Source organism: Malaya genurostris, chromosome 3 (assembly GCF_030247185.1).
Source record: "Malaya genurostris strain Urasoe2022 chromosome 3, Malgen_1.1, whole genome shotgun sequence".
In the NCBI taxonomy this organism is placed as follows: Eukaryota; Metazoa; Arthropoda; class Insecta; order Diptera; family Culicidae; genus Malaya; species Malaya genurostris.
In genome coordinates this window covers 157,795,853-157,818,984 of record NC_080572.1, presented here as the reverse complement: position 1 = coordinate 157,818,984, position 23,132 = coordinate 157,795,853, and the positions used below count along the sequence as shown (strand labels likewise).

Sequence of the window (23,132 nt, the reverse complement as noted above, 5' to 3'; positions counted from 1 at the left end):
TTTCGAATCGATCGTCACATACCATTCGAAACAGCTCTTCAAGGTTACCAAATGTCAGTTTGTAGGTATGTGTATAGGTCGCTTGTCTCGAGGTCGTCAAATGGTGAGATAACTAAGTCCTCACAAGTCCCTATCTCATGCCTCCCCGAGCGTCTATGATGACATTTGGTCAATAGAACGGCGTCGACTGGGTGCTATCGCCTTCTGCGTTAGTAGCAGAATGAGAGGGTGCGAAATGGCTTGTAGGTTGAAGCCCATCCTAAAGTGCAATGTTTATCATAGTGCGTTGCAACATGTAGTTCTGTTGTTTGTTACATCATCTATTATTAATATTATTATTATTATTATTATTATTATTATTATTATTATTATTATTATTATTATTATTAGAAGAGCGTAACTTACACTGCGACATTAACTGTTATATTGTATCATAGCATATTGTTTCATATATTATCGTCTTACACTATTTCATGTTGTGATATACTATGTTGTATGGTATTACACTGCATTGCATTGCATATTATATTGTATTTTATTATATTTTATTGTATTCTATTATATTATGTTATATTGTATTGCATTATGTTGTATTATGTTATATTATATTATATTATAGGGTTTATTATGAGTAGTACTACGTACCTCTGCGCAAAATATAAATTTGTTTTCCTTATAAGTTATCATTTTTAAAGTAATCTTTTAACTAACTATCAAGGTCGTCACAAGGTGAGCTTGATCCTCACTGGTTCCTGTTTCATGTCTACACGTGTGTCTGTGGTGACAATTGGTCGAGGGAATGCGTTGATGGCAGAATGAGAGGATGAGAAATGAAATATAAATTCAAGTAATATAATATCATAGCATATCGCAACATATCATTTTATTCATTCTATCATTTATTATATATTTCATTGTACTATATTATATTTTTTTTTATTCTTATTTTCATTATAATATTTATTGTTATTATTATTAATTTGTCATCAATAATAATAATATATATATTTTTTATAGATGTGGATATTTTTGTTATTAAAAGAGAAATATTCTACTTCCTGCAGTATTGCGAAGATAGAAGAGCATAATTGACACTCTACTTTAACTGTTATTCTATATATTGTTTTATAATATAGTATATTATATTATATAACATTGTATTATATTATATTAAATTAAAATATATTATATTATATTATGTTATACTATGTTCACACCTGCAGAAAATAACATGTTTTCACGATAGTAATATAAAGTTAAAACCGCACTGTTCACACTGAGATTATGTTATACTCATGATATATTACTTGGTATTGAGTTTGTTCATAAACAAACTGCAAAAATGCCTACGTCACAGGTAGGAAAGAAAAGTAGTTTGACAACATCCGAAAATTAAGAAATAAGCCAGGTACTTCTCCTAGCTATGAAGGATATTTTCGTTTCACGCTTATTGCCAACGTTTCGAATATTTTTGAGCAGCAAATGACCAAAAAAGTCATCTTTTAATTTAAAAACAAAAGGAGTTGTACCAGTCTGCGTTGCCAGGTCGTTTTTCCAAAAATCTGTATTCGGCGCAAAAATCTATCTGTACCATATCGGTATCAGAGTCTCTTCTACATAAGCAGTAGAAAATGTCACCAAAAGGTGAGCAAAAAAAGGTCCCACGACAACCTTTTCTCATGTCTATTCAAGCTAAAAACCAAAATCGGTACTTATCTGTATGATTTGTGAGTTATCTGTATTGCGGTATAGACGGCAAAAATCTGTATAAATACCGAGAAATCGGTATACCTGGCAACGTTGGTACCAGTATCCAGTTTTGTTTTATTGTGATTACATGGCTACTTGGATGGAAAACTGCTGTTGTTGAACAGCTTGTCAATTGACATAGTCGTAAAGTGACGGAAAATGCTAGCAGGGTTGTGCTTTACTGACAATTATATCATGTTATTTCGGGAAAACATGTTTTAATGTGACGTTTCTGAATATGAAATAACGCAAAAGTGAAACATGTTATTTCGCTTAAAACATGAAATCAGAGTTAAAACTTATTTTAACTCATAGTGTGAACATAGTATTATATTATATTATTTTGTAATTTATTATATCATTTTATGTTATATTACACTATGTTTCTATGTATTTATGAATATAAAACATTTGGCACGGGGCGTAAAGGGGAGGGAGCATCAGGGCATCGGACGAATTGATGACTGGACGAGGGATTGTGGATAGCCAGCCCAAGTCACTTGAAGGAAACTTGTTTCCTTCTGAAGGTTTGAAATGAGTATGACGCGCCCTTCTCAAACAAACCATCAGGCGGGTTCAAGCATGTATAGCGATATGCTTCATCCATGCACTGGATATTATGGTTGGAAGAGCATCTTTTATTCCCGCGGAATACGAGTAAGTGACTCTACTTACATATCCGCCCAACCCTTTTTGTTCGCTTTTCGGTAACAGCTATAGTAAGAAGGTGAATGGATGAGTCATATCGGGGCTACTGTAAGTCTACCCGCATCCACTGGCAAGTCCTTGAACTGATGGTGGCTTCACTTCACATCACATCACATCACATCACATGTGTATAGGTCGCTTGTCTCGGAATTGGCTGGACTAATTTTCACAACCATAGAATAAAATAAAAGATCTAGAGGGTAATTTTTTTGTTGGTATAGTAGAAGAAATGGTTGCAAATACATTACAATAAACGCTACCTCTAAACAAAAAGTAGCTGTTATTTTCAGATTCGATTTTTTGTTCCGGTCATAGAGGTCATTCGACTCTTCAGGCCAGAAAAACTTTCTGACACTATATTCGAATTGACACATTGACAATCGAACCCAGCTGGCGACGACCAATCCATCACGAAACACCCGTTCCCTCGATTCGATTTAATAACTTTTTTATTTCGGTTAGCTTTAATTTCTTATCATTTTCATATACAGATTTTCAATTTTGATCCTCCAATACAAATTTTCAGATTTTTCTACTGAAAAATATAGATTTAAATGGGGAAACCCTGTACGCTATACGAAATTTAACAAAGCACGTAGTGTGCTTCGTTCGAAAAGCTGGTGTTTTCTTCTTCCGTAACAGCACGTATCGGTTTTGCATCATTTTGTATGATGGTTTAACAGTTTTGACACTCATCGTCATATAATTTCGGAACCGGAATTCGGATCTGGATGAAATTTCACAGTATCTTTTAAGACAGCGGCGGCCTTAATTTGATTAATGAATTGTGAAAATCGGTTTATCGGTTCGTTGCTGATAAACTAAATTCAGTTCCGTTTTTGGAGCTTTTTCTTCACTATTATTGGTTCTTTCAAAAACGGACACCGGAGACTAGTAGTCCCAAAGTGGGTTTATGTATCGCTTGTGAAAAAATACCCGTGAAATTGAAAATGTTCGACTTATTGCGCTTTAGTACCGATTGTTTAAAGAATTTTTAGACCTTTTATTTACATCTTAGTTTGTGAAAATCGGTTAAGAAATTTCCGAGAAAATTTCTCGTAAATTTGCACACAGTACCTTGTAATTCTGGAACTGGATAAAGCTGAACTTCAATAGCGGATATTCTAAGTGACTATGTTTTTGAGCATTTTGACATTTTAGACATTTTCGCAGATTGTCGAGCTTAATCGAAAGGTATATGTCATGGCAGTAGTGTTTTTAACGTAAAGCAAATCTGAAATTTAAACAGGATTTTGAAAAAAAACATTGTTGGAGCCTGTATATCTGTTATTTGTGGTAAAATCTTCCTTAATCAAAACTAGTGGATTAAAGTTAAATGTAATGTAGTGATGAGAAATCTACCTGGTTACAGTTTTCCGCGTCGTTCGTCTCAGTGAATGTCTATTCATTCCGAAACGGTAGTCGAGCGATGATGGCAACAATGCGCTGTGGAAATCTTTTAATACAACTATTGTTAAACTAACCTTTATTGAACTCCGAAGGCGACCTCATAGTAAAATGATACTTCATTTTGTATTCCAAGACATATCACTTTATTTTGGTTACTCGAAGTAAAAATTTTCTTTCCAGATAAATCCTTCAAGCCGTGTTTTCTCCACAAGACACATGTATTTATTACGAAAACCCAAATTTTAATGTAACATTTTTTAAAAATCACCAACCTTGCCTTACTTCATCTGCTCGTACAAAATTAAAAATTATATTCGATACACAATTAAATGCTAGTTAAACCTAAATTTTGTAGCAAACAATGTATTACTTTTCACTTTGCTTTCACTTAAATCATATTACACTGGGTTAGTTCAAGCTTGTTACAGCGGTTTTCTATCCCTATCATCTATATAACACTGCATCGAATATAGTGAATCTCGCTCTTTACAATAGATTTTTTTCAATGATATAATTAAATATATTTACTACAAGATCAAATTTAAATGAATATGTAAACACACCATTGATAATCATCAAACTATGCTCATCCACCTTATTGTGTGAGTTTATGCCAATTTTGTGTAAAATCTAGTAGTACCGCATTTTTTGGGTGCTGTTGGTTAAAATGACTAGTTTATTTTTGTTTTATTCCGATTGAATTCAAACGACATCGTTATTTATTGTTATCCAACCGACATCGAAATAAAATGATCTTTTACACTTTGGGAAATCGTGGGAGAAGTGTTTAAATTGTAGTTGGAATATTTCAGGCATGAGAATTTCCTTATCGATCTGGAACGTAGTGGAACGTTTTGAAAGCTCGCGGCGAGCAATTGAGTAGGTGGCAGTAATGTTTCTAACGTATAGCAAATCTGAAATTTACATAGGATTTTTAATGTTGAACCATCACATTCAAGAGCTACATTTCGAAGCCATATATGCACAAACCGCAGCGACCGCCGCACAGGCACGCGTGAATACCCAAATTTATAGCTTTATTTCTAACTTAGGAAAAAATATTAAAAATTTTCAAACTCCACAAATTATTCGGAACCTATAATTATGATAGAATTCCCGTCAAATTGCATAGCTTTATCAGTCATAGACAACGTGATGCCTTTGTTACAAGAGGCGAAAGCAACACCAATATACGGTGTGGATGCAAGCCATCCGCACGAAAATTGTGGGTGACGCCGATACAGCATTATAAATTTACGGTACCTCACTTGATTGGACAGACGAAAAAACACACTGATCGCACACTACTTAGACAAGGGAGACAAATTTTCTCTAACACAAGACTTTTACAAACAGCTGCTGACAAGCTCGGTGGAAAAATTTTACGCACTCAATTTCGCTTTTGTTAAACCTCCTGAATTTCAGCAAGATAAAAGCAGCAAAAAATACTTTTTACCAAGAACTAGGACTACGCGTATTTTTATCCGATCTTAAAGAGCCGTTAAGGCCAACGATTACAGCACAAGGTCTTAGAACATTGAGCGTTGCGATTGTGTTTAAAGAAGGAAATTATCATTACGAGAGAGCTCTCGTGAAAATACAACCGCCAATAGTACCACCCGTGTCTCCATTAGGAGCATTTTTACGGCACATACCACCTCCAGGAATACCTCAATTTAGTCCCTTACACCAATCATCATATCTTAGACCACTTTAAACCAACACAGTTTAACCTTCACGCGCATTCGAGATCTGTCTTACCGAACCACAAACCACTTAATCCGAAAGAAGGAACTAAACTTTCTTTTACCAGTCCGGTGAAGCACAATCAATGAGAACATACAATTTGAAAGTGCAATTCTATATGAACAAGTTCCTACAGAAGGAAATTACATTCTTGGGACACGTAACGTTTTAAGCCAAACCCAGAAAAGATAAAAATTATAAAAGAATGGTCGCTGCCTAGGTTTTCTAGGAATTCCAGGATACTATCGAAAATGTATAAAGGACTTTGCAACAATCGCCAAGCATTTAACCAATACCCTTGAAAAAGGCGAAACCTTATCACATTCAATGAAGTTTATAGATGCCATCGAAAGGTGTAAACAAATTCTATCCGGAAGAAATATACCCCAATACTCTGATTTTTAAAATCAGTTTATTTTTACCACGGACGTTTCTAACTTCGCAACAGGCGCTCTTTTATCTCAAGGAATTGTAGGAAGTGATTAGCCTATAGCTTTGGCTTCCAAAACTATGAACAAAACCGAGTAAAAATATTCAGCTATGAAAACAGAACTATTAACTGTAGTATGGGCAAATACTTCTGCCCTTATTTATATGGTAAAAAGTTTACTTTATATACAGTTCATAAGCCTCTAACGTATCTACTTAATTCAAAAGATGAATGATGTTTAATGGTGTCTCTCGCTAAGCGAATTTGATTGCGAGATCTGGGGACGGGTATAGCGTGATGGGATAGTCAATGCCTTTCACGCAGTCCACCTGGGTTCGATTCCCAATCCTGCACATAGGGTCAGAAAGGTTTTCTGGTCCGAAGAGCCGAATGATATTAAGGTATTGAAACCTCTGTAATTGAAACAAAACAAAATTACGAGATTCGATATATACCTGGAATCCGTAACAAACTTTTAACTGAACGAAGAAAAGTTAATAAAAATGCTCTTCTTGTTCGTATAGGTATGTTTTACATGTTAAAACGTATTTTGACAATACTCACAACAAATAAAGTCATTTTAAATCGATAGTTATGTATGGAAACATTCGTTAAGAAAATTCGAAAGAACTATCCTATTAGCGTTCTCAAGCGTTTGTTGCATTCTAGAAATAAAGCACTTAGCTCGTTCGCTTAAAATGAACATAAAAAATGTTCATGCAAATCTGGGTCAATTCCGTTTGACAACTATCAATGGTTTATTCATACGACAATTTTCAGGCTACATAGTCTATGTTATGAACTGTAAAAAAGGTTTTTCTACTAACAGTAGCACATAAAGCAGACGTTTGCAGATATTAAAATATAAATCTATTTACTTTTTCCCAGGCATGACTGGAAACCGGATAAAGTTATGATACAGTAGAGCTATTCAAAATCATATTCTGTCAAAAACTTAGGGACTCAATTTGTTTCTAATAAATCTAAGGATTTTTGAACAAATTTTTGACATGAACATTTTAGTAGAGAGATATTTAAAAGTGTCTTCGATGAGTTCAAGTAGTCTTTTAATATCCTTGGATAACAAAAGTTGGAATGTAACAAGCGATTTCAATTTAAATTTTTAAAATATTAAGAAACTCGAAGGTATAATTTTAAATATTAGAATCATATCATGTGCAGATTTCAAGCAATACTTTACGGTACATAGCAAACAAAATAAATAAGATTTTATTTTAAATTGGCATGGTAAGAGATTATGGCACCAACTGCCCAACATATAAACGTTTCTTGGCAATGTTCTAGCATAGAAAGTTTGATAAAAAGTTGGTTTCCTAAAATCGTGTAATAAATATCACGTATAATACGTGTCAGAATGTATATATGTATATAATTTTTCCATTCCTAGCTGCCTCCTAATGGTGTTGTATTTTTTTTAATAAGCGCTCAAACTCGCCTAAACTTTAGGCACTTTCTTGATACTAATTAACAGGGTCTGAGTGTTTAGTAGAATATTTATGATATAATAAAAAAAATTTTAACCATTGATTTCTATACTATAAGTATATCACGTCACTATACACATTTCAGTATGTATGACAACAACACTTTTAAAAACATGTATAAAAGACGTCACATCACAGATACGTATTTCGAATGCTACTTACATTCTTCATCCGTGTATCGGGTTTCTAAGTAATTTGAAACTAGATACACTGATGAAGAATGTAAGTAGCATTCGGAATACGTATCTGTGATGTCACGTCTTTTATACATGTTTTTAAAAGAGTTGGAATTCAATGGTTAAACATTTTTTATTTTATCACTTTCTTGATGCTAAAGAATGGAATGTTATATTTCATCAATGTTTACCATTATTATTTATATCATTTTATATATAATATATCAGTAATTTGCTCTTTTCTTATCTCAGTCACAATTGGTTTATTTGTTCAATTCTCGACTTGAGCTATTTTCTAGATTCATTTTACAGTATCGCATTTCGATTACTTTTTCATTAAATGCCATGAGTATAAAATGGATTCTTGTTCCAATATTGAATTCAAAAATATGAAATTGGCCTTTGGGGAAGAATATAGCAGCAGTTACATAAATGAATTAAGTCTTTTACACAAGAACAAAAAGAATCTGTTTTTATGGGCTTTTTGGTTATAAATCAAATGATTTTGTTATGATTAAATAGGGAATAGGTTTAACATAGAGTCAAGCCGACGACAAATTTAGGAGATTAGAACAATGTTAAGGCATATGGTTTAGATGTTACGTTAACTCGAGTATTAAAAATCATATTATCTAGATATATTACTTTACGAAAAAATTCTCCTACTAACTTCAGACTTTTACTTTCACAAAACGTGTTTTAAAATTCGTCAATATAAAAATTTTGTATACCGGTGTTGATCAAATAAATACTACACATGCTAAATAAATCTATAAAAAGCACGTAGACGCGTCTCCGAAATAGCTTTGGATTACTTAACATAGACAGCAAAAATATATTTACATTAAAAAATCCACTGGTTGTTTTTATTCTATATCTAAAATATAAATGCTATTCTATAATTGAAGAAGCTTACTTAGGAGTTGTTTAGTTTCAGAGAACACTAATCCTGAGAACACAGAGTGCCATTTTGTACAATTCAAGTTTCTTTTTATAGAGATGTTTCGGTACACTACACTGTAGTTTCCTCGTCGATTTGTTTTATTCTGGTAATAGAAAAAAATGTCATTAGTTTAGTTTTTAATTAAAATTGATTGAATATATTCTGATTGACTGACATTCAAGCTTATATTTTACAATGAACATCAAAACATTGATGAGAAATAGACAATATACGTTGCGATGTTCATGAGCCTTAAAATTTAGCAGTTTTTGTCTATAGCTCGAGCCGCCGTGGAAATTCAGTCAGAAAATATTAAGAAGCATGGTTGCGAGAAAATTATTAATAAGCAGAGCTTTGGTATACGTATCGTATACTAAGGTAATATGAGTATGTGTGATAAAATGAACACTAATATTAATCAGAAAGCTGATCATAATCTTCAAGTGAAACGATGTTTGTCGAATCAAAACAAACTACTAGAAAAATGGCTTTATAAGCCAACTTCACATTCTGTGTAGCCAGGATAGTTGTGTATTGTCCCAGACTGACAATAAGAACTACTTTCGTACTTCATAGTGAGTTCAGCTCACCTGTTGATTTCAGTAGCATCACTGAGCGAGTTGAGTAACAGTGTAACTTTTTGTATATAGATGACATGACCTCGAAATTGTAGTACCAAGCAATCACCAGATGTACGCTGAGCGCACGTCAAATATAAGAACCCAACAAGAGACTATTTGTGAGCTGTGAATCGATGTATTTGTACATCAACACATTGCATCAGGATTTTGCAACCAATCGAACGACAATACTAGAAACCCGTCCACTATTCTTTCGAATGTCTTTCTTTGCCACTGCGTTAACGTATATGTTGCTGTCATTAGATATCCGTTTGTCAGGCAAGAGTCAGAATAGCCGTAGAGACAAATACAGTTTCTTATGTGTCATGTACCATGACTCTATTAAGTAATTATAGCTCAGTAGTACTGTCCGCGTACACAAGATATACATAGACACAACAGTGGCGACGAGTCTATTGTAAAAGTGACAAAAGCTAACCTCACCTTTCCGTCATCCACGCGCCAAAAGGCAAAAGGATGAGTACCCCGAACGGACAGCAGCATGTCTTTCTTCTGCAACAAGGACAACAGCAGCAAGTTCCTCCAGCTACGGATGAGCTCCTTTGCTAGTGTTTGTACCCGATACCGTAAGTTCTCCAGCAACAGCAGTCATAAGGGGCTGTCCATAAAAGACGTCACGCTTTTTTTGACGATTTTTGACTCCCCATCCCCCCTTTGTCACAAATTGTCACAGAATCAAAGACCCCCCACCCCCCCTATGTCACATGTCAAGAATTCAAATTAAATAAACTCCATCTCAATACATTCTCAATATGTATGACAAATCATACAAATATAAGGGAAAATCGATTTATTACATGCTGTCATTAGATTAAAAAATATCCCTAAAACTACAAAATCATCGGAATTATTTTATTAATATCAATTATATAAATTAACAAAAGTATTTGGTTGGAATTGATGAAACATTTAAATCATCTGTTTTATTCCTCCTAGGGGTACACAGATATATTATTGTTTTAGGAAAAGAATAATATTTCCTTAGTGTACATACAGGGCTGAAAAAATAAAGAAAATAAAGACCTCATAAAAACGAGATCACTGCCGAAGAATCTTTTCAAGATCAGTGAATCATATCGATCAATATCGGTACTGATCTTCCATCACACAATGGGTAGTGATTTTGAGCTAATATGATTCTTGATTTAAGTTCAATCATTGGCGGTTCAACGCATAGGACGCTGGTCTTACAAGCCAGTTGTCGTATGTTCGAGCCCCGACCTGGAAGGATTCTTAGCGTCAGTAGGATCCATAGTACTAGCCATGCAATGATTCTGTACGCTATATGAATCGGCTGCGAAGTCTGTTGAAACAGAAAGGCCAAATTCCACAAAAGGAATGTAATGCCAAGACTTTGCATTGGATGATTCGATTAGCTTTGATGTTGATGAAGCAAAATCGCATATGATCAAGATAAGACATGACATGATCTACGTCTGAAATCGTTGATCTCCCGCTCTTTTTCAAATGGAGTACAATTGAATAAACTGCATCAGAATCAGATAAGAGAAATTCTTATGATATACTATTATCAATGCTAGAAAATCAAATTACTGAAAAAATTGTCAGTGCATAACTTAAGTTAAACCGTTTGAAGGCATCTTTTTCTTTTTTACTCATATTGGGCTAAATTTATTAATTTCGCTAATTTACTCGCTCCTCCGTGCACTTTTGCTGATCACAACAGAAATGATTTCCTGCATCATTCATTTTCGAATTTACAAGAAGAAGCTTTTATATCAACAAATACACGTTTTCCTATAGAATGTGAACTTTTATTGCAGAGATTTTTTCAGGAAATAGGGCAAAGCAGTAATATAATTAGGTATTTCAAAAATGCGCTCATTGAAAATATTGGACGTCATATTCCAAAAACCTCACCCCCTCCCCCCTGTCACAAAAGGTCACGTTTTATGAAACACCCCCCTCCCCATTGCGGCGTGACGTCTTTTATGGACAGCCCCTAAGAGAATTTCATTAAGCAAGTCGTTTCGGAAGCACATGCGAGCGCAGTATCCAGTTCGTAGCAAATTCTCCATTCCTTTACTGAGAATATCAAATAATTCCGCTACAAAGCGGACTGCAGCATCACCTTTGCAGCTTGTTAGAACGTTTAAAATGGACTTCTTTCAGATGGTGACAAAAAAAGCTAAGACAGATAATCACATTTGAAAAATTTCTCATGGAAGGTAATTATTTAAGCTTAATTTCCAAAAATTCTACCAACTTGCGAGCAGCCTTCCGACAGTTAACCGGAACAATCGCCATAGCGGACAAAAGCATGCGTGTAAGCATTTTTGAGTCATTCTTCCTTTTATTTATCAATTCCAGCTCAGTTTTCGTGACTGAAGTAGATCTTACGCTTAATGTTGGCCCAGAAATTCTCAATGGGACGCAGCTAGAGGGTGTTGACCGGGTTCACCACATCGATATTCAGCCGCTCCATCTCTTATGGTATTTCTTGATGAACAACGCAACTTCCGGCAGGCATTTCGTACTATAAATTTCCCCGTTCACAGCCAGTCCGGAGTGAAGCATGACATTCCCTTCTCGCTTATTGTCAGCCACAGCAGCACCTTCTTGGGGAACGTGGTAAGTGAAATGAACTCTACCTCGGAGTTCACTTCCTTAGTGGGGGAAGTAAAATACGAAGCGCCCTGCCAGTCGATGCCATTCAGGGTCAGATAGGTCTCGTCGTTCATCACCACCAATGAACCAGTTGTTGCACTGTTTTTGCCATCACGATTAGGGTTCAACTGATCGAGTTATCAAATTTTGTCTGCTGACTCATGGGTTACTATGATTGATGCTGCATGGGTTGTTTCTTTAGTGCAAGTGAAGGTAAATCAATGAAAATCGGCAATTTTTGTCCATTTTTACCTTTCTCATATAGAAAGGTTATGCAATCGCTGTAGAAACCGAATTTACAATCAAGGCCCAGAGGGCTCAGTTCGTCGCGATCACAAAATGTCTGTATGTGTGTTTGTGGCAAATAATGTCATTCAATTTTCTCAAAGATGGCTGAACCGAATTTCACATACTTAGATTCCAATGAAAGGTCTTATGGTCTCATAGACAGCAATTAAAATTTATCCCGATCCGACTTCCGGTTCCAGAGTTACAGGGTGATATGCATCAGAAAAAGTAAAAGTAAAAAATAGTCATACACGTTTCTCAGAGATGCCTTAACCAATATTCATAAACTTAGATTCAAATGAAAGGTCTTATAGCTCCATACAATTTTCCTGAATTTCATTTGGTTCTGACTTCCGGTTTCGGCATTACAAGGAAATATGTACAAGTTTATGAAAAAATGCACACTCAATTTTCTAAGAAATTTCTTAACCGCAGGTCTTGAAATTCTTTAGAAAGTGCTCGAAAAGTTGATCCAGATCCGATTTCTGGTTTCGGTATTACAGTAAGATTAGCGAAAATATTCAATTTCATGAGTATTTTTTCACAAGCGATGACAAAACGAGATGCACATTTTTATAAAACTTACTGCTAAATTCATTTAATTGGAAGATCTTGTTAGTGAATATATAAAACTACTTTGGAACTGAAGAAAAGCTCTAAAAACGGAACTCACTTCGATTTCTCAGCAACGGTTGAACCGATTTTCACGAATCATGATTTAAATTAAGGCTCTCATTGTCTTAAAGTATACTATGCAATTTCATCCAGATCCGACTTCCGGTTCCGAAACTATAGGGCGATTAGAGTCAAAACATTTAAATCGCCATTCAAAATGACGATGCAAAACTGGTACGCGTCGGTACGTGCTCCATTCGCTACGTACTTTATTCAATTGCGTATAGGGTTGCCACATTTAAATCTATATATTTCAGGTGAAAAATATGTAGGCTTATAAATTTTTTATTCAGTTTGTACCTACTTGTTAGTATTATCACAAAATCATGATGACGATGCTTTTCTATCAAAGTACAATTATTGCCTTTGTCATATACAATCACTTGAAAAATTACCTAGTGAAAATTGGCCCGGAGAGCTAAGTGTTCTATATCATTCGACACAGTTCATCGAGCTGAACACTGTCTGTGTGTATATATGTGTTGTGAACGTGTCAAATAATATCACTCATAAAATAAAACATTTCATAATCCCATAGGTTGCTATTGAATTTCATCATGCTTTTATTGCACACCGTCATTTAGTGTGATGACGCATAACGAGGGTAAAATTCTTCTAGATTTGGCTCAAAGCTACAAATTTAATTTGTAGGTTATATTAGTTACTTACTAAACGAACCTCGGCTATACTGCTTCTTAGTTCCCGGTTCCAGAAGTACCGGAAATTGTGGTCAAAGACTCTAAACGAAACTCACTCAATTTTCTCAGCGATGATTTGATCGATTTCCACAAACTTAGGTTCAAATAAAAGTTCCTTCAGTCTCATAGGTTGCTGTTTAATTTCACCCGAGTCCGACTTCCGGTTCCAAAACTATAGGATAAAGCGTGCTTAATCATTTAGTTCGACGATGAAAAATTAAGAAAAATTCTTATTTACTGTCGTAACTGAAACAGTCGATGATCAGCAGACGGTACAGAATCCTCGAAAGCACCAAACAACCCATCGAAGACCACATCGCCCATGCCTACCGTGTGAATAAGTTTTGTGGCGAGTTCGAACTGGGAAAGTTGTCAGAGCAACAATGTAAGTGCATAATGTTCGTGGGCGGACTAAAGTCTGAGAGTGTCACGGATTGAGAAGAATAATAACCTCATTTTGGATCAACTATCAAGCGAATGTCAAATTGAATTCTAACGCTGAGATATTCACTTCATTTTCACTTTGAATAATAAAATAATATATGTTGCAAATAACTTCAGAACTATTGCTTTCATGTTTCTCGGCACCTCTTCCAGTGTTGGTTTGATCAGTTTAGAAAAAGAGAGTCTTCTTCAGCCCCTACATAGTCTTGTATACACTCTTTGAAGTGTTGTCCATGCTGCCGCTACTCGCCGACATTCGCAGTACTTATGTTATATTGTATCTACAGCTACATTACAATGAACACAGCTTTCTCCATCTACTCGTCGCATGTTGAAAAGTAGATGTCGATGAGAAGTTTTTCTGTTGACGATGAGGTATTTATCGCTCCGTTGCTGTGATGATAGTTCATGTATACCGCATACATGAACTATCATCACAGCAACGGAGCGATGTTGTTCCATATCCGTCGCCAATCAACTTCTGGGTTTTCTCGTTCTACTTTCGGTTCATCGGTGGATGAATTTTGCTGAATTTCTATGGGTAGGTTTTGCAGTTGCTGTTGAATCAGTTTCAAATAGGGGACAGTGGGCAGGTGTAGTGTTTGGTCGAGATATGTAATTTAGGACAGATTTATAAAACGGTATACAATCGATCTCTTTTAGATGACGATTAATCAAAAGCGATTTGCATTTGAACACCGGAAGCTGAAGTTTGAGCCCGCCTTGGATACGATCACGAGCGAGCTGCTACATTGGCATCCTGACTATGAATCCTCGCCCCAGGAATGTGCTCTTGATTGAGGTGATCTTAGCTATGTGCGCGTTTGACGGATGTAGGGTGGACGCTAGATACCAAATTCGGGATGTACCGAACGTATTCAGTAATGCTACTTTTTGTAGTAGTGTAAGAGTTTGCATCGAATGTAACCAAAGGAATTGTGTAAGTTTTTTCACTGCGTCATCCCAGTTAAGTTTAGTCATCAGTCGGATCGAGTTGGCGTACGTCACACCCAGAACCTTTACCGTATTCTCTGTTCGCAGCCATGGTACGGCCAGACATCTTCCATCAAAAAAGCGAAGCCTTGGTATTACATTCCTGTAGTGGAATTTGACCTTCTATTTCAATAGACTTCGCAGACTTTTTGATTCAGAGTGTACAAAACCAGTGCATGGCTGGTGTTATGATTCTACTGACACTACGAATCCTTCCGAATCTTCCATATATAAGCCCTACATTAATTGATGCTGTTTTCGCTAGGTTGAGGACTGCTTCAGACACTTGAGAGAAACGTGTAAACACATTGCGTTTTCTCGCGATTTTATCCACGCTAGTAGCAATGACAGTAATGTCATCGACATAAGCCACAATTAGATCAGTTCCACAGATACGTTCGAGTTGCAATAGTAGTGGGGCAATGTAAAGAAACATAGATACGACAGGGGTTTTCCTTGGGCGACAGATCGTTGTATTGAGAAGGGTACCGAAATATGTCCGTTTACTATTAGCCGACACGACGTCAATTCAGCTAAACGTTCGAGTAATGCTACTAATGTTGGGTTGATACCGAGTGAGCACATGTTACCGAATAGGAATTTTCGGTTCACCCGATCGAACGCGTGGTCTAAGTAGAACGAGATTAATATTGCTCTCTGTTTACGAGCGATCAGCTGTGCGATTCGGTCTTTCAGAGAGAGAGTAGCTTGAAAGATATTACCATCGGAATTGGAGCATTTTGGTAAACTTCACAAAATCCGATGAGAGTTTACTATTCGTTTTAGTCTTGTTTGAGAATACGGCACAGGAGCTTATAGTCGTCATTAGAGATATGGGTATATGAGTATGCGTAGTTACCTGTCTTTTTTTCTTAACGAGTACTATGACACTGTCCACAAATTCGGCCGTGAAGTTTGCTTTCAAAACCTCGTTCAGCACGAGATTGAGTTCTCTATGTATTACATTAAACGTCCGCAAGTAAAACTCTCTCGGTAGTCCGTCGGAACCTGGAGATTTTTTCGGGGCTCTCGTTTTAATTGCTGATAAAATTTCTGCCGTCGTTGTCTCTCCCATGCTAACATTGTTCGCTTCATCGTTTTCAAGTATCACCCTGTTGCTAACGAAGTCTGTGTCACGATCGTTTGGTGTTTCGTCCGTTGCGTACATTTTTCGGAAGTATTCCAACATGTGCTGCTCGATGTCTTCGGAGCGTTCTAGCATATTATCGTTCTCGGTCTGCAGTTTCGTGATGATCGTTCTTTTTTTTCTTCTCTCACCTAATTGGAATGTAGACATCGGTTCTCCTGCAATGTGCACGTTTCGGTGTTTGCGGACGAACATGTGGGTGACCATTCCGTCCATGATTGGAAATTCCGACGTTGGCGAGTCCAGTACTGCCATTTGAATTTGAATTCGTCAATGTTTTCAGTCGTCAGGATGTGTGGGCGGAGAGATCAATAACCGCGACCCGGTTCTCTCCCGAGATGAGGAAGACATATTCTCACCGTGACAGTCTTGTGATTCGTGAATGTATTTGCGTTCGTGAACGTGAGCATTTGCGTTTCTCAGATGATTAAGAAGACTCGTGCTGATGTAAAAACACTCGAGCCTTGAAGACGAGTTGTGTGTTACGTATGTGTAACCGGATACTTGTGGACATAGCTTTACCCATACATCATGTAGCTGCATATGTTGTATGGTAGCTTGCAGAGCGGGACTCGTGTTGCTACCAGTTGCGTCACATTGCCGAAGTACGCAGTTAAAATTTTCTGCCAGGATCACGTGCTCAGTCGGGTGCCGGAAGTAGTATGCTAGTGTGTTGTTGTAAAACCTTTCTCGTTCAGCTCTCATAGCCGTACCAGATGGGGCGTATTGCACAAGGTTGTGTTATTTATACGCAGCGATAAGAGGCGACTGTAGAGACTTTTTTCAACGTTGGAGAACTGAATGTGTTCTTTTAAGGCGACAGCCGTCCCTCTTTTCTCGTGGTCTACATTACATACTACATTATACCCAAGTAGTGAGAGTTACTCATTTTCAACTTCCTGTAAGAAAACAATGTCGATATCCAACGTTCGTAGAATACTATGAAGTGCTTTTAGTTTGGTGAGATTGGTTATTATGTTTATAGTTACGACGTTGTAACTGCTGTTCTCCATCACAGTGATACATTATCTTCAGGCGATTCGTCGCCATCGTCTTGCCGTGATTTTTTTTCCTGGAGGACGACGGAAAGAGCGTCGGCTATCAGTGGAGGTCGTTGATCGATCTGTGTCATTACCATCATTTTTTTTAGATAATTGGGTGCTGGTCTGCGTTGTGAGTCTCCAGAACTAATTGGTAGTGCTTGGAGGCTGGGGGAATTAAATGTTATATCATCAGATTTGTATCTGCAAGAGGGGTCAGTCATCGTTTGTTTTTGATTTGTTTTGTGATTTTGCAGTGTGAGTGTCAGATTTTGGTAGTATTTCGTTCACTTGCTTCGACTGAGTTTCCGAAGTGACGGAAATCGTAACTTCTGGACTGACGGGTTGCTGTTGACTTGGTTTTTGTTTGACAGTTGTGGTTGTGTCGTATTTGGCTTTGCCAATTGTTTGGTAACGTTGGCATACGGCCCCCTGTCACGACGCCATCGTGATGAGATCAAAATCGGAACTTAAAAATCAACTGATTGCAACGTAAACAAACAAACAGTAATGCATTTGTTTAACGCGTTTACCTTGTTTAGTGCACGAAAATTAGTGAATATTGCATCGACTCTCTCACAATAACTTGTATGTTTACCTAAAATACAACAGACAGTGTTTTGGGACATTAACTGGAGATAATTTTCACAATTTGAGAGTCGCGATGAGTATCAAAACATCGCAGTGTTTGGGGCTCGAAACGCGAGGGGCTCAACGTAATCGGTATACTTCCAAATGGCTGGTGCTCACATACCGGTGTCAGATGGCTGTTGGCATACGATTCGTTAGTTCGATCGGCCTCTAACTTTGGTAAAGTAGCTTTTTGTTCTGAACACACGATATACCGCTGTGTACGAACTCACTACAGTGACGACATGTTTGCTGTTGACCGTGATATTGTAACGCTGTGCATTCTCCATCTACAGTGACAAAGGATGGTATATTTTTTTCACGAGCATTTTCGCTACACGAACTCCGGTCGAAATACCGCCGAAGGCGTATTTTTCGTCCCACATAATCTCGTTAATCGAGAGCACTTCGCAGTATTCTCCTAGGAACTCGATATTTTTTTCGTCAGTTATGTCTTCGGAGAGATCAAACAGCTTCACTACCACTGCTCCATCTTCCATCGTAACACTGACTTTAACAAATGCACATCCAAGACTTCAGCTCGGTTGAATTCGAACCACTGGTTCCTTTTGAAGTTCTAGAACCTCATTTACGAAACAATGCAGTTCTTCATAGGACGGTTTCCACGGCAGTTGCGAAAAATCGATGCGGAACGTGTTTTCGCGACGTCTCATCGCTATTTGCGACGACGCCGACTTGAAAAAAATGGAAATGATAATTGGCGATTGCTTCACAGCTCTTCGTCGATGACGAAACGTGGTAGTAAATAGCCCGTGCACGACTTCCAGATTTGTCCCGGGTTAGCCGTTCAATGCATAGAACGCTGGTCTTACAAGCCAGTTGTCGTTGGTTCGAGCCCCGACCTGGAAGGATTCTTAGTGTCAGTAGGATCCATAGTACTAGCCATGCAATGTTGAAACAGAAAGGCCAAATTCCACAAAAAGAATGTAATGCCAGAACTTTGACTTTGACGACTTCCAGATCCCAGTAAAGTGCGTCTACTCAGCTTGGAAGTTGAGCGCTAACTGACTGTTTGCTGAACGGCTCGTCATTCCAGGTCAGCTTCGCAAGCGGTGCTTCAGGATTTTGGGTTCGCCATTCGAGCCAAAAACTGCACCTTCGGCTAGAATACGGTACTATATGTGGGCTACATAGTAGACTACCGAGGTTTGCGTTCAGATCCAGATATCCACCAATGTTCACGGTGTTTGTTCCTTCCTCGGGGCAATCATCTATTACACTTTCCGCTTCTCGCTGGACAATCTGCTAAAATTAGTCAAAATTCCAGTGTTTTCGAGCGTTCAAAGCAGATTCTCAGTTCGATTGTTTTTTATTGACGCTCTATGATCCGCAAAGGGAAATCATCATCTCTACTGACGCATCGTTCGTTGGTGTTGTAGCAGACCCTGTCAGCTTGAAATGATCTCAATCTTCAGTTCAGCAAAGCCATCACACGGCATCACATTCAACATATCATGTCAATTGTATGAGTACGCAGTGCTGCTGTTTTAGCGCGCGCACGAATTTGACATTTCTCTCCCCTACTTCTATGTACGAGTTTCGATGCGGACTCGCCTGAGGGCACCATGCACGCAAAAAAGGATGTTGCCAATGATTTCTTCGGGAAATGGGAGAGCTGGATATCTTGTTAATATGATGTCTTTGATTGTAGCCACACTAAGTCACAGGTTACCAGATGGCTTCATCAAAAAAGTTAAGTTTGCTTCCAGAGCACTTACAGATGCAGGGCAGAGCTACAGTCCATCGGATTGTGAATATGTCTACCTATCATCTTTGTAAGAATCATGTAAGAAGAGTATACCGCTATACACGGTCAACCGGTCGCAGCGCTTTGCTCTCACTTTACTAGATTATGATTTCACCATCGAGTATGTTTTCACCGATTAATTCGGTAACGCTGACGTGCTGTCGCGGTTACCAGTACGTGCGCCAGACGAAGAGTACGTCATCGCCAGAATCATTCTCAAGCAGGTCAGTAGCAGTTCATGTAGTAGATGCGTGGCCTCTTACTTTTAGGAGCGTCGCATGAAGCACTTGAGCTAATCCAATTCTTCGGTAGATCAAACGTTTTGATAACCGACAGATGGCCTCAAACGAGTGCAATAGATCTAAGCTAAAACGTTTTCAAGTTAAGCATGAACCCCTAACTACCGTTGACGGGTGCATACTGTTCGCCGAACGGCTCGTCATTCCAGCTCAGCTTCGCAAGCGGTGCTTAGATCAGCTTCACAATAGGCAACCTGGTACGCAGCGTATGAAGGCCATCGCCAAGAGCTACGTCTATTCGTCATCCATCGACAAAAATATCACCGACTATGTAAGACCTGTCAGCAATGGTCGTCGGTTGCCAAGTCACCACTTCACACCATCCCAAAGCCATTGCCGAAGGCATCGAGCCCTTGGTAGCGTGTTCACGTTGACCCATCGACGGCGAGTACTATCTGTTAGCATTTTTTCGAAGTATGTTTGCACGGATCGGTAAGCGGAATGTCAAAAACTTCAAGAGGGTAGTGGATCCATCGCTGAAGCTCTAGACACATTCCTGTTGACGTACAAAAGCACACCACACTACTCTATACCTGAAAGTAAATCACAGTCTGAGGTCATGTCCGCCCATCTCCAGCAGCCAGAGATGTCCATCTGCTCTGTATGACGAAGAGCAAGTATTAGTTACTCTCCTTGCACTGACGAAATCAACGAAAGCTCCTCTCAGTCGATGTTGAACAGTCGTTCGCACTACACACGTATAGCTCTTGGCTCCTGGAATTTTTTTCTGGCTGCCTATAGTTTCTTTGATTCAAGGCTTCAGTCTTTTTCAAGGCTACCTGAATCGCTAACAGTCTGTTTAAAGACTAACAATTAGTCAGCCTTTCACAAGGTTATACAAAGAGTGATATTCTAATATTCTTATGTGACATTCGGTCAGGATACAAGAATCCCGTGCAAATCACTTGTTACCAATGACAATCAGATGGCCACATGTCTATATTGCCAAAAAGCTGTTCACTACGGTAAGCCATGTGATAAACTGGACAAGGAGACAACCACACCAAAGGACAACGGTGCTTCCTTCACACCAACCCCAAGCAACACCAGTACACGCCTAATTCTTCTAAGGCACTTATTTCTGCGAATTTAAAACAAAAAACAGGTACACCTTCCAATTCGTCTTCTAACGAAAACAATTTATTGACAGGTAGATCGACCTCGTCACCATCTTCTTCTAATGACAGTTATACTTTGGTAACAGGTAAACAAGTACCACCTTATTCTTCTAATGTTAACAAACAAAAAACAGCAAACGAAAACAATATATTAATAGGTAGATCGACCAAATCATCTTCTTCTAATTCCAGTTACACTAGTGTAACAAGTAGACATCAATGCCATTCTTTCTTTAAACGAAGTCGATTTAGGTGATATAACGGAAAATAAAATGATCTACATACAAGACCAACTTTTTCAAATGATCATCCGAATGAATTCGACTTCATCACTTTTTGAAGCATTTCAAGTGGGATGGCAATTTGCAAATAATATTATAATGAATTTGAAATTCAACAGTGATGTTAAATAATTATTTGAAGTTCACAAAATTCATATTGCCATTGTGTGTTAGATCCAATGAAGATGGTGGACAGGGACGGTGATCGAGAGAATCGGGCGGATGTTAGTGTCGAACCTGTAGGTGGAGATTATACTTTCTGAGCGAGGTATAACAGATTACACTTGGATATTAATGTGTTTGAGGTTCTGGTATATAAGAAGCATATAAGAGATATCCCGACTAGCCAACACATCTCGGACCGGAACTTCAGGTGGTCTACCTCGGGCCCTTAGGGAGTCCTTTAATAAAGACCTGGCGTCACGATACTCCGTACACGTCCATACGACATGCTCGATGTCCTGATAACCGTCGCCACAAGCGCAGAGACCGCTCTCCACGATTCCAATACGCCGGAGATGCGCGTTGAATGTGTAATGGTTTGACATGACATCACACGAATGAAGTCACGACTCACGTTCATCCCCCTGAACCAAGGTTTCGTCGATACCCTAGGGATAATGAAATGCAGCCATCGTCCCAGTTCGCCATTGCTCCATGAAGTTTGCCAACTTTCGAGAGTTTTCTGACGAGAGATACTGAAAAATTCATTGAAGCAGATTGGTCTTTCATAAATATCACCTTCTAATGCGCCCACCTTAGCCAATGAGTCTACCTTTTCATTGCCCGAAATGGAACAATGCGAAGGGACCCAGACTAACGATATTAAATAAGACCGTTCAGATAAAGTTCTCAAATGTTCCCGTATTTTCCCCAGGAAATATGGGGGATACTTTCCTGGCTTCATTGCCCGGAGAGCTTCTATTGAGCTTAGACTGTCCGTGACAATGAAGTAATGGTCTTTGGGCAAGGTTTCAATGATCTCAAGGGTGTACTGAATAGCAGCTAATTCTGCGACGTAAACTGAAGCCGGATCACTGAGTTTGTACGAAGCGGAGATGTTCTGATTGAAGACTGCGAAGCCTGTTGCCCTGTTGATGTTTGATCCGTCAGTGTAAAACATCTTTTCACAGTTGACTGTTCTGAATTTATTATAAAAAATATTTGGGGCCACTTGAGGGCGTACGTGATCCGAGATTCCACGAATTTCTTCTCTCATGGATGTGTCGAAAAACACAGTAGAATTAGAAGTATCCAAGGAATGAGCACGGTTGGGAACAAACGAAGAAGGGTTAATATTCTGAGCCATGTAATCAAAATACAAGGACATAAAACGGGTCTGAGAATTAAGCTCGATAAGCCTTTCGAAGTTTTCAATCACCATTGGATTCAAGATATCGCATCGGATTAGCAATCGATATGAGAGATCCCAGAATCGATTTTTCAACGGTAAGACGCCCGCCAGCACTTCGAGACTCATCGTATGAGTCGACTGCATGCAACCTAAGGCAATACGCAAACAACGATACTGAATTCTTTCCAGCTTGACGAAATGAGTGTTCGCCGCGGATCGGAAGCAAAAGCATCCGTATTCCATCACGGACAATATCGTTGTTTGGTACAACCTGATCAGATCTCCTGGGTGGGCACCCCACCAAGTTCCGGTTATTGTGCGAAGAAAATTGATTCTCTGCTGGCATTTTTGTTTCAGATACCTAATGTGACATCCCCAGGTGCCTTTGGAGTCGAACCAGACCCCGAGATATTTAAACGTGAAGACCTGAGCTATGGTTTCACCCCTTAGTTGAAGCTGTA

General features: G+C 38.2%; 1 protein-coding gene across 9 annotated transcripts in view; it reads right to left on the bottom strand.

Annotated features, from left to right (window-relative positions):
* Positions 1-4,064: 4,064 nt before the first annotated feature.
* LOC131435059 (protocadherin-like wing polarity protein stan) overlaps positions 4,065-23,132 on the bottom strand; it is a 180,703-nt gene continuing 161,635 nt past the window's right edge. For all 9 annotated transcript variants that reach the window (XR_009230431.1, XR_009230432.1, XR_009230433.1 and 6 more), the window contains one exon: positions 4,065-8,770. Coding sequence is in view for 1 of the 9 variants with exons in the window: in XM_058602552.1 (XP_058458535.1) it covers positions 8,737-8,770 (34 nt within the window). In the remaining 8 variants the exon portion in view is untranslated. The remainder of the gene's footprint in view (positions 8,771-23,132) is intronic.